This window comes from Panthera tigris, chromosome D3, assembly GCF_018350195.1.
Source record: "Panthera tigris isolate Pti1 chromosome D3, P.tigris_Pti1_mat1.1, whole genome shotgun sequence".
Taxonomy (NCBI): Eukaryota; Metazoa; Chordata; class Mammalia; order Carnivora; family Felidae; genus Panthera; species Panthera tigris.
In genome coordinates, this window is record NC_056671.1 from 29,525,098 (window position 1) to 29,537,783 (window position 12,686).

Here is a 12,686-nt window from a genome sequence, read left to right on the forward strand (position 1 = left end):
AAGTTGTCTGACGGTCTCCCTGTGTCCAGGCATAAAGCTGGAGCATGTGCCCCACTTAAAGACTAGCATTTCAGGAATTTCCACAAAGCCCCATCTACAACATCTTTGCCCCCTCACTCACCACATCCTGATCCTGAGGAACATGCCCCATGTGTAGCACATAAGTCACTGTGAAGAACTCAAGTTGCTTATTGTCAACTTCTGTCATTCCTAGGGATGTCAGCTGTTTTGAATTTGGCTTTTCGTAGTTATTTGAGCCTCAATAGAGAAAAAATAGAAAATTATAACAGACACAGTAAAAGTGGCGATATTTATTTATCGCTAAGGTAGGAAGCATGGCCATGTGTACATGCTGTCTTCTGGGCAGCAGTGAGGTGATAGCAGAAATATAGATGACATTTAGCATCAGTTTGGAAGGTTGAACCTCGAGAGAATGAAGCGCTAACACCCAGGTCACCCCTTAAATGTCATGAGGTTGCGTCTGTCCTAGGCACCAGCCTTGGGAGAGGTGAGAAATTAGTCCTGCAGCTCATTTCTGTGTTCTGTGTTCAGATGAGGAGCGCTGGTAATTTGAGTAATAGAGCCAAATGCTCAAGGACGGGGACTGCAGGGTAAGGAGGTGTGCAGGCAGGACCTCCACAGGTTTGCACTGAGGAGGAGGGAGTAAACCCATCTGTATGTTGTTGACACCCTCTAGGTAACAGCTGACATGTCACAGGTACATTAACTTCTATGAACTGCTGGCATTATTCACTGTGCTGAACTGATTCCAGTGAGCTTCTTGGTCGTTTGTAAATTTCTTGTCTCCTATGGGCCTCGATTTCAGAATGGTAGCATAAACCATGAAAGCCATGATGGCAAAACATCTCCGTTCTCATTGTTAGAATGGAACCAGAATTACAGAGTGGCCCCAAAACACTTGAAATGCCCAGACCTCCACCTTTAAGACTTGGTGGGGTTGGCAACTCTCCCCATGAAGAGTAGGCAGCTGGTGCGGTGCTCATAGATGAGGAACAGGAAGGGGCGGTCGACAGTGAAACGGACTTGGGTAGACAGTGGCATGAACCCCACAGTGGTCACGGCGGCAGCTTGGGTGCCCTCTTCGTTCACCATGATGGTACCTTGGTGCTTGAACTGTTTGAAAATGGAAAGGAAAGTTGTCAGATCCCATCAGTGGGCACACAGAGGGAGGGATAGAGAATAGAGTGGAGTCTCCTTTCATTCAGGGTGGAAAGACCGCATACAAGGCCCAAACCACAGCTGGTCAGAAGGACCCTTGAAGGTCTTGCTCACCTCCTTCCAGGTGCAGTAATTGTGCTCAGAACCTGTGTTGTGTAAACTGTGTATCTTTTTTTTTTTTTTAATGTTTATTTTTGTGAGATTGAGAGAGACAAATTTTGAGTGGGAGAGGGACTGAGAGAAAGGGAGACACAGAATATGAAGCAGGCTCCAGGCTCTGAGCTGCCAGCACAGACCCTGATACGTGGCTCAAACTCACAAACCATGAGATCATGACCTGAGCCGAAGTCAGACATTTAACCAACTGAGCCACCCAGGCGCCCCTAAACAGTGTGTATCTTTAAACTCCAACATTACAGTCGCTCATACTGGTGACAGTATGAGTGGTCTGCCAGCAAGAGAGCAGCTCTAGGTGCATTGCCAGAAGGGTTGGGCCTCGATCTGCATGTTGTTTGGACTGGTATTCTCTCTTTTTTTGTGAAGTGTCTGTGGTTGTGTTAAGTTCAGCATGCAGGTCATGCAGTGTCTCTGCATGTATTTAATGAGCCTTTCATGATTCAGCTGGGTGTAGGTATTTCACAGATTGGAGCACACACCCCATCTCTTTCTGCTGTCAGTGGGAATGGGGGCTACCATGGTGCTCCCTAAAACAGACTACCCTGCCCACTCAGTGCCTGACAGACCCAGGGAGAGCAGACCCAGCACCCCTGAGCATCTCTGAGACAGGAGGGAGGCTTTGCTGGGGGAAGATCCTGGGGTCAGGTGCAGAGGGTGGACAAGGGGAGAGATTACCAGATCGATGGTGATCCTGTGGTCTGAGATTCCTGCCATATTGCTGTCTTTGTCAAACAGTGCTGTGACTCCCATTGACTTCAAGGCCTCCACCAGGTTGTAGATCTTCTCCAGCTTGAATTTAGGCAGAAGCACCTCTCGAGTTCTGATCAGAGAAGGAAAGGGGGCCCAGTTTTATTGAACCACAAGTTATACAAGAATCATGTCTTTCCCTCAGATGTCCACAACCTACCTTTCTCCCACCAACCCCAGGTTGCTTTTACCACAGAATTAATGCAGCACTTCTTAAAATTCACATCCTAGTACTGTCAGTTGAGGATTTGGGAGAGACCATCCATTATGATTCCAGTTCCTTAAAATGGAGGTATGGTTAGTACTGTGCAGTCATTTCCTCCATACTGTGGGATTCACATCCTGCCTTCCTGGCCAGCAGCAGAATGGTTACTGGTTTATGGTTTGAGGGTATCTAAAATAATTCTCTTGTTTGGGTCCTTGATTTTAGGCATTTCTTATTTCGTTAAGTAAGCAATTAAATATCTGGTCAGTGTACTGAAAAAAGAAGCCTTCATTTGCCAGACAGTGCTAAATGTTCTCAGTCCTTGCCTCAACACATTCAGTCCTTATGGATAAACAGCAACTCTAGTGCCCATAGGGCCAAGTCCAGCACATGAAGGAGATAAAGAGGACATCAGACATGGTCCCCCTTTTCAAGAGTTTGCTTTCCTTTTGCCAAGCCAGTACTCACATGTGTGGAGCAACAGAATTGTAAAGGTGGTATGATAATGTCTGAACAACTAGAATAGATCTAAGTACTGGAGCCATCCAACAGGGGATGGGGAGGAGGGATATTCCTGTGGCCTGGAGGCTGCCACAGCTTGAGAGATGGTATGAGCAAAGCCTGGAGGGAGCTTAAGGCTGTGGTCTGGCTGGGGTACAATGGGGCACTTGGCAGGTGGGGAGGAAAGAGGAGGAGGGCTGGAGCAGGTTAGATGGGGGCTGTGTCTGTGGGCCTAGCCAAGAAGCTAGGCCACATCCCATGGGCAGGGAGCCCACAGAGAGCTTATGAGAAGAGGAGGCGGAGTGGGAGGGTGTTTTGGGAATGCTGTTTGGAGGCCAGTATGGGGTGGCTTGAGGAATGGAATGGACAGGCTGGTTAGGCTTTCCTGGCTCAGGGTAGGAGGTCATGGGCAGTGAGGTTAAGAAGGATGCAGGCACAAGAGGGGACTTTTTTTGTTTTCTTTTTGAGAGACAGAGAGAGACAGAGAGAGACAGAGAGAGAGAGAAAGAGAATCTCAAGCAGGCCATATGCTGAGCTCAGAGCCCGACATGGGGCTCAATCCCATGACCCTGGCTTCATGACCTGAGCCGAAATCAAGAGTCAGATGCTCAACCGACTGAGCCACCCAGGCATCCCTCATTTCTTTGTATTCTTGTCCCAAAAGGAAATCTGAACCAAATTCATATCTTAATATGGGCCTAGCCAGTATTAAATAAAGCAGAAAAACAACTTTTTTATTCTTTCTGCCATGATCCGCTAATAGTCATAGTAAATATTTAAAACCTGTAGTTTTGTCTATGGAGTAATAAATAGTAAGAGGAAAATCATGAGTGACATGTCCTTAATAGGCTACAAGGACCACAGGATTTCCTGCTCAGGAAAGGGAAAGCTCATCTTTGTTGAACACCTCTCAGGCACCAGGCGCTGTGAGGGATGCTCAATATTACATTTCTATTTATTTCTCTCTGTGACCCTGGGAAATCATGGAATCATGCTACCTTTACGGATGACAAAGCCAGGGCTCAAAGCCACAGAGCAACTAGATGGCAGAGCCAGGATTGTTTCCATACTGGCACAAAGTCACCTGCCCCTCACTTCTGAAACTGTCATAGGGAAGGCAGATGTGTTTCTCACAGATGCTTTCTGATTACTTCTCAGCAGGAAATTTGGGCTGAATTAACAAGAGTGGCCCAGTGTAACAGTTCTTGTTTTTTTTTGTGCACACAGCTTCCTTCTTAAAATGACCAAAGTTCCCAGTATTCCTGGGCTCTCCCAGCCTCCCAGAGATCAAAAGAACATTCAGCTTAAAGTACCTGTTTGTCATGCTTTTCTGCCATCTCTCCACCACCTGCGGTGTCAGCTGTGTCTCAAGGGTCTTCATCCCAGACAGCTTGTGAGGGACCACAATTAGCATGCTGATGCCCCCCACATACTCCAGCTGCAGGACATCACAGTCCAGCTCCTGGTCATTTGCGGCCAGAAAGTTCCCCTTGGTCTGCATCATGGAAACTTTGACTACTTCTCGTTCACTGAGTCGGAAGTTGTGGTTGTGTGTCATTTCTACTGGGAATTTATTCACCCAGGATCCTGTAAAGTCAACAAGAACAAGGCTTTTATTAAAATGTTATTTTAAAGCAGTGGTCCACACATGTAAGTGTACAACAGAAACACCCGAAGGACTTGTTCTGGCTACAGGGCCCACCCCCAGAGTCCCTGGTTCTGTAGGTCTGATTTGAGCCAAGAACTTGGATTTCTAACAAGTTCCCAGGTGATGCTGATGCTCCTGGTCCAGAGACCACACTTTGAGGACCACTGTTCTAAATGATTCCAAGAAGGTCAGAATGCTAACATACTTGTAGGAAGCGTATAATGGTAGAGAAATAGACTGGAATGAATTCTGGTGTAGATGCAGGCACTAACTAGTTGTTTGACTCTAGCAAGATGCCTAACATGCCTGGACCTCTGCTTGTTGTTGATCTATAAAAAGAGTAGCTTTTTTCTCATGACAGCTCTAGTTTGATGGCTTTCATCCTTTCCACTCTGCGATTCCATAGGGACTAGCTGCACACACTGATGATGCCATCAGATCTTCACATCAGATTTGGGTGTGGGGTGTCTACATAGCTCAGTCGGTTAAGCATCTGACTCTTGATTTCCATTCAGGTCATGATCTCATGGTTTGTGAGATCAAGCCCCAGGTCAGGCTCTATGCTAATAGCACAGAACGTGCCAGGGATTCTTTGTTTCCCTCTCTCTCTCTGCCCCCCTTCCTCGTTTGCACACACACACACTCTCTCTCACTCTTATTCTCTCAAAATAAATAACTAAACTAAAAAAAAAAAAAAAAAAAGATTCCGGTGTAACACTGTATCCAGGAATAGGCACGCCTCTCTTTTAGCTCTAAGGTGCTGGTAGCTACTAATGACTGCTGACTGACAATGGAGAACTGGCAGTGTGCCTGCGTTCCCCTAAGCATCTCTCCTGGATCACTCATTCCTTCCTCCTAGCAACCATATGAGGTGCATGCTTTTTATTATTAGCCCTGTTTTACAGACAAGGAAGCAGAGGCACAAAGAGGCTAAGTAACTTGTTCTAGGTTTCCAGTTGGTAGTTAGAACTGCTGGGATGAGGTAAGCTGGAGGTTCTTTAGGAGGAGGTTTAAACAGCCTGCCTGTGATGGGAGCTAGGTTTCCTTCTCCCTGTGCGGGCCTCTGCCCCAGGCTTCTCAGCCTCGGCACTGTTGACATTTGGGAAGTTCTCTGTTGTGGGGGCTGTCCTGCCTTGTAGGGTGTTTAGCAGCATCCTTGACCTTTGCCCCTGAGATTCCAGGGGTGCTTCCCCCTGCCCCCAGGTTGTTGCAACCACGGATGTCACATGTCTCCTAGGATTCTTCTGACTTCCTCCTGAGGCCCAACCTCTGTTTTTATTGGCTTTGCAATGTGGTTATAACATTTGTAATTAAAAATCAAATTAGTAACAGATTTAGAAGCTGGTGATTAAAATTACACTTCTAGGGACGTCTGGGTGGCTCAGTCAGTTAAGTGTCCAACTCTTGATTTTGGCTCAGGTCATGATCTCACGGTCATGACTTTGAGCCCTGTGTCAGATCTGAGCTGGATGTGGAGCCCAAGATTCTCTCTCTCCCTCTATCCCTCTGCCCCTCCCCCACTCACACACACACTCTCTTTCTCTCAAAATAAAATAAAATAAAATAAAATAAAATAAAATAAAATAAAGTACACCTCTAGACCTTCCTTTCTTTTTGATAAGCATCAATGAAAGACTAACTCCTATTAGCATTTCATCCCTCTGATTCCAACACTAAATTAAGTGACTATCCAACATGAGGGGAAAAGGACGCACATATATTTGCCACTTTTGCCCTTTGGCATTACACTGGTCACTGTGTGCAGGAGGTCATAAACTGACTGTCCTAGTTATTTCTGAAGCCCATGCTGGCACGAGTGGCTTGCTGCTGTGTTTCTCTGTCTATTCCTAATCATCCAGCTACCCTAATGCATAGGCATTCGTGTCCGGGGTGCCCCACAGACCATTAAGACTGAGGGCCTTGATGCTGCCCAAGTAACTTACACTGGCTGTTCTAAAGCCATTCCTAAACATAGGTTAGTTGCCCATAGAAGCAGAGTAAACATCACTAGCAATATCATACCTATTTAATATATTATATGACATTGACATCTGCAGTTTTACTCCTTCAAGTTCATTAAACTCCTGCCACATTCCACATACTGGGCTAGCACTGTATCACTGTCTCTTGCAGTCCTGCACACAGCCCTGTTAGAGTAGATGTTGTCATCTCTGTGATAAAGGTGAGGAAACTGAGTCGCAGAGACATTGAATGACTTTCCTGAGGCCACATGAATAGGGAGTGGTGAGGCCAGGGCTTACACTCCAGTTTGCTCACTTCCAAAAGACATACTTACAGCCAGTAATAAAAATTATATGTATGTGTTCACTGTATATATAGTTTATGTGTGTGTGTGTCTGTCACAAGCCTGCTAGAGCCTCAGCCTTTGATCTACCCACCACAAGGCCAGCGGTGTGCCTGGCATTTGGGGGGGAAGCCCAGGGACCTGGCTTAGCCTCCATGTCCCTCCTGTGGTCTTGGCTGCTTCAGCCCTACTTTGCCCATCTGGCAGAATGCCTACCTGACACAGCTGTGAGGAGGTCTCGGCTTACCTTCAGCAGCCCCACCACCTCAGAGCAGCAGCCAAGAGAGGTCTCCTGTCCTTCACGTCCCTGGGCTGCTATAACCAGCACTGGAGCTAAGTAGCGAAGAAGCGTGGCCTCCCAGGCCTGGGGGACTGACTCTAGCTGGTGCCTGCCAGTTCTTGGTGGCAGAGAGGAGAGTGATTGTGTGTCACCATGAGTCGTTGAGATGTAGACTCATTCCTTGTGTCTGCCCTCTGGCTCTCTAGGCTTGCAGAGTGGGGTAGAGGTTTCTTCTGGTTCAGGTCCCAGTGAGGGCACTATGAAAGAGGTCTGGGTTTTACAAGTCCATTGCCAATTTATTTCTAGGATCCCAGGGGTCCTACGTGCATAGTGGTGTGGGGTTGGGGAATGTCCTCCTTTCTTGACTGGCACAGAACAGTTGGTCTAGAAATAATAGTATATTTCCCCGCCCCCTCCTGCCCATTAGTGCATAAGTATCCCAAAAAGGAGTTGCAGGTGTTCATGTCAGTTAGTCAAGCTGAACAGTTTTCATACATCTGTCTTCAGCCTCTTGTCCATATTCCTGCTTACCAATAATTGGGGAAGGAGATGAAAAAAAACACCCCAAAAACCCTCAAATCTAGGCTGGCCAAATTCTAAAAAGGTTTTTCATTTTTTCTTCCAATTTAACAAAGCAACCTGGGACAACCTTGGCTCTGCCCTTAATTGACTGTGTGCCCTGGGAGCCTCATTTTACTTCTCTGTGCCTTAGCGGCTCCATCTGTAACATGCAACACTAATAACAAGGTTTTGGTGGAGATTCAGTGAGCATAAAGCACAGAGTTAGGGCTCAGTGTCAGCTGCCACCATCACCCCATCCTCGTCTTCCCTGTGAGCTAACCTGTGTCTTGGTTTCCTGGATAAATCAGAGCTAGAACATTTTTTAAAAATACTTTGTATAGTTTATTTATTTTGAGAGAGAGTGAGCGAGCATGAATGGGAGAGGGGCAGAGAGGGGGGAAGAGAGAGAGAATCCAAGCAGGCTCTACGCTGTCAGCATGGAGCCCAATGTGGGGCTTGAACCCACGAACAATGAGACCATGATCTGAGCTGAAGTCAGACACTCCACTGACTGAGCCACCCAGGAGCCTCTAGAATATAGTTCTTGATGTTCAGTCCATCTGTGCACTAAAAGTATGTTGCGAATTTGTTTTGAGAAACTTAAGCTATTCTTACCTTTAAATTTTTCTTTTTTTAATGTTTATTTATTTTTGAGAGAGAGAGCACATGCGGAAGCAGGCTCCAGGCTCTGAGCTGTCAGCACAGAGCCCAACGTAGGGCTCAAACCCACGAACCATGAGATTCTAACCTGAGCCAAAGTCGGATGCTTAACCGACTGAGCCACCCAGGTGCCTCAGCTATTCTTACCTTTAAAGTAGATGCAGTTTAGAATCATCATCTGAGTAGCTGGGTCTATATTCTCCAGAGCGTCTTTTATGAGACCCTTGGTGAGCTTCAGAATGTGGTTATTGGTTTTCGATATGAAGGCAGGGTCTGAGAAGTTAGCCTCCTGGGCCTCCGCAAAGTAGTACTCTTTTACTTTCCTTTTGAAGTCATCCAGGATTGGAAATTGCTTTTGGACATAAAGATCATTGACTGACCTCAGTGTGTACCCAAAATTCCTCCTGAAGAGGCGATGAGTCAGCTTACGGAAGAGATTGTGAATGGTCATGATCTCATACTTGCTGCTGGCATTGACAAAGTCTTTAAAATGCAAAATCGAGTGCACTTGTTCATAGGTCTCCCCCTGCAGGCCAAAGGAAATCATACCCATGGCGGTGGAAATGCCCACTGGGGCTATAAAGATGTTGTCGGAAGGACGCGCCTGCTCCTTCAGTGCTCTGTAAAGGTTGAAAGCAAACTTTGCATTGAGGATGTTGAGACGCTGGATTCGGCTCTTGCCTTGGAAGAGCTGGAGGATGTTCCCTTCGCCAGCCTCTGAATCGGTTGGCGAAACCGCATCGATGATGTCAATATAGTCATCATCTTCACTGAATATCTTCTCCAGGTCCAGGTAGTCCTCGTCCTCCTCCCCCTCTGGGATCCAGTCGTTGGTGACCGTATTTTCCTTGTGGAAGTCAGCAGGGAGAAGGGGCATGCTCAGGTTTTTGCTATTTAACTGCCCCCATTGGGGGTCTGCGGATATAGAATCTTCCCCTCCTTTCTCAAGCTGACCAGCCAGGCTGTTGCTCCCACATATAGACGTTAGGATGAGAGAAATGATGAGGGGTTGGAATGGGCATTTCATTTTGGCAGAGCTAAAGCTGGGAGAGAAAACCAATGACATGGTGAGAGGTGGCCTCATGGACCTGCTACCACACTGCTCAGATGACAAGCAGTCATCTGGGTTTTGACCCAGGAAGGTGCCCTGGGAGTCAGAGTGCTTAACCATTTTAGGATCATGAACTTTAAGAGAAGCTGGTGAAGATAAACAGGTAACTAATATTTTGTGTGGTTTCATAAACCTGCCTGAAGGATCTGTGGACCCCTACTTGAGAATCCCTTCTTTAAGGTTTGCAAAACTAAAACCATATAGAATCCTGGGGGCTTAGCATTCCCAGGGAGTTTCTTTTTCATTCATTCACTAAACTTTGTCTTCTGTTTCCAAACAACATATTTTAGGCACGGGAGGCACAAAGGTCTCCCCCACCAAAGGGTTCTGCCCGCCTGATGGGGAGCAGATGTGCAATACAGCACGGGGCTCTCATAAGGACACTACCAAAGCAGGTAGGGGTGCAGAGCTGCGGTGCGGCTCTGCTTCCTGTGGTAGGAGCAGGGTGCCAGGAGAGCTTCACCAAGCTTCACCAAGAGGTGGGGCCTGAGTGGAGATGTTGCAAAATGTATGCGGGCCAGGCTTTTCTGAAAACAGATATCCTAAAGATAATGTGAAATTTGTGTCATTATTTTGGGGTTGTGTAATTTGCATAAGATTTGGAATTTGTTGTAATGTAGTGATCCTCTGGGTGCCTAATGAAAGGTGACTGGTGGCTCGTCTTTCCCCTGGAGCCCCAGAAGCTGTGAGGTTATATGGCTTACTGCAGATGTGCTGTCTTCTTTGCATCTGTTACTTGGCTCCCACTGCTAGCAGGAGAACTACTAAAACTTTATTACTTAACTGCTTCTAGCATTGAGTTAGAAATAATCTTACCAGACTTAGAAGGTCTGTGTTAGGGTAATGTCAGCTCTTACTAAAAGGCCTGAGGGGCAGTCCCTTTATTGAAATCAACCAGATAAATTTTTAATATATATGCTGTGGTAAGTAAGCCTGTCTTTATTTACCCATCCCTTGCCTTGTTCCAAGGAAGGATGTGCCTTGATTTGTCAAATCAGTTTTGCCTGCCAATGGCTTTACCTTTCTCTTGCTTACTTCCTGTGTAATAATTACATCCTGGGTAGATGAACTATCATTTGATGCTTCTGTGTTTCTCTGGGACAGCAACAGCAGGCATTTTTAATGCTACACCATCACACGTGATCCCAGCATCACTTCTGAAGAGCCCAGATGGAAGAATTGTGTCTTGTAAAGTTTCGGGTGTGTGTGTGTGTGTGTTTGTGTGTGTGTAACCATCTCCCGTTAGGTAGATATTTGATCACCAGAATATCTGCTTCTAGTCCAAGCCAGATAAGAGTTACTGGCACCTGTTAAATAAATATTTGGACTTGTTAGGCCTGGAAATGGGGCTAGCTATACAGATACTCCACTTGGGAAGCTCTTGGTTTTGTTGATGTTGATGACAGCAGTGGCTCTTGATAGAGTGTCTGCTGAATGCCAGGTGCTATACAAAGAACTTCATCTGTGCAACTTAACTTCATCCTTCCAGCATTTTACATACCAGAATACTGAGCCTTGTGTCACTATACGTGGCAGTGGAACCTCCACCTGTTTGCCTGGAAGCACCAGGACTGGTTTCTCTGCCCCCTAGTCTCCCTCCTTGGGTCTTCCCCTATGGTACTGTGAAAATAGTCGGCTCAAATGCTGTTCTAATCACCACCAAGAGACTTTTGAATCACACATTTTGGAGAAGGCAAATCACAGTTTCTGACTTCGAAAATGTCCGCTGTCTTTTCCTGCCCCACACCGCCCCCCCACCCCACCAGCACCCAGCTGAGGCTACCGTGCTGCACACCTATCCCACTTGCGGGAAACAACTTCTAATGTGTCTGGCTACAGGTAGAACTGGGCCCAATTTCCAGACAGAATTGGGCGTGAATATTGATAGCAGTACACTGTAAAAAGAGAAGAAAGTGAGCAACGTGATGAAAGTCTCCTTTCTAGGCTGCACTTAAAAGGATCCTTCTCAGATAAAAACAAGGTTGAAAACAACAACAGTAACGTGAATGAGTAAGAGTTCAGGAAAAGGAATCTGAGACCAGATAAGGAGGCAGAGATGAAGACATTCATGTTTTTTTCATGTATTCATGTAGTATATTTGGAAGCTTCTTATACCCTGTTTCTGCATTATCTGATAAAAAGCCAAAAATAGTGTTCATTATTCCCTTATTAGAGGAAGGAGAAAAGCTCTTTGATATTGTTTGTGGATTAAAATTAAGGATCTAAGGGGCACCTGGGTGGCTCAGTCGGTTAAGTGTCCAACTTCAGCTCAGGTCATGATCTCACGGTTCCTGGGTTCAAGCCCTGCTTCGGCGTCTGTGCTGACAGCTCAGAGCCTGGAGCCTGCTTTGGATTCTGTGTCTCCCTCTCTGTCTGCCCCTCCCCGGCTCATATTCTGTCTCTGTCTCTGCCTCTCTCTCTCTCAGAAGTAAATAAGTATTAAATTTTTTTTTAAATTAAGGATCTAAAAGGCCCATCTTCCTGTCATTTTGCCATTTATTATTAAGAATTATATAAGACACTTTAAAACTATCACTAAGTTGTGTTTAAATCCAGATGACTGTCTTTGAAGAGAAGCAATATTTTTTAAAGGTAAATCATTCAAAAGTTTGCTTTTCTGGGAACTTTATATGGCGCTTTCTCATGCCAATTGTATGGAACAGGTTTAGCCTTTTTGATCACGCATCAGAGCATAACATCTGGACACCCTAGTCCCTCCAGGGTGTGTCTTCAGGCCCCAAGAGGGCAGATGTGTTGGGAGAGAAGTAACTGCCTGAAGTTTTTTTAAAAAATCTTTCATTTTAAAATAACTTCAAACTTACAGAAGTTGAAAGATCAGCATAAAAAACAACCCCTGTACACCCAGATTTCACCAGCTTTTGTATTTTAGAACAGTTGCTTTATGGCTCTCTCCGTGTGTATGCGTGTGTGTGTGTGTATATGGGTGTGCACACAGGCACACATGTGTACTCTTTTTTTTCTGAACTTTCTGACAATAGGTCACTTGTACGTCCCTCTCACTTTAAATTCTAATATTTTAGGGAAAAGTGCCTAAGGACAAGGATATTTTCATGCACCATCATAGTACAGTTATCCACTTAAAATAATCTAACATAGGCACAATACTTTATTCTAGTTCCTGTTCCAATTTTGTCAATTGTCTCAAAAATGTAACTGACGAATGTTACAATAGGCAGACTAAAAAATAAAAACATTTTTCCATTTTTAGGATGATGTAGAAAGCTTTTTGAACTTGTAGTTTGATAGAGAAATGCACCAGTTACCCATCTCTAACCACCGCATATAAGAGTT

General features: G+C 45.6%; 2 protein-coding genes across 2 annotated transcripts in view; one reads left to right on the forward strand and one right to left on the reverse strand.

Moving 5' to 3' along the window:
• The window catches only part of PI4KA (phosphatidylinositol 4-kinase alpha), a 113,542-nt gene that overhangs the window by 48,671 nt on the left and 52,185 nt on the right, over window positions 1-12,686 (forward strand). The window lies entirely within an intron of this gene.
• Window positions 297-9,329, reverse strand: SERPIND1 (serpin family D member 1). Its single transcript, XM_007091067.3, has 4 exons — window positions 8,411-9,329; window positions 4,123-4,396; window positions 2,032-2,176; window positions 297-1,134 (listed from the first exon to the last, which is right to left on the reverse strand). The coding sequence occupies exons 1-4, from the start codon at window positions 9,327-9,329 to the stop codon at window positions 943-945; spliced, it is 1,530 nt and encodes a 509-aa protein (XP_007091129.3). The 3' UTR covers window positions 297-942.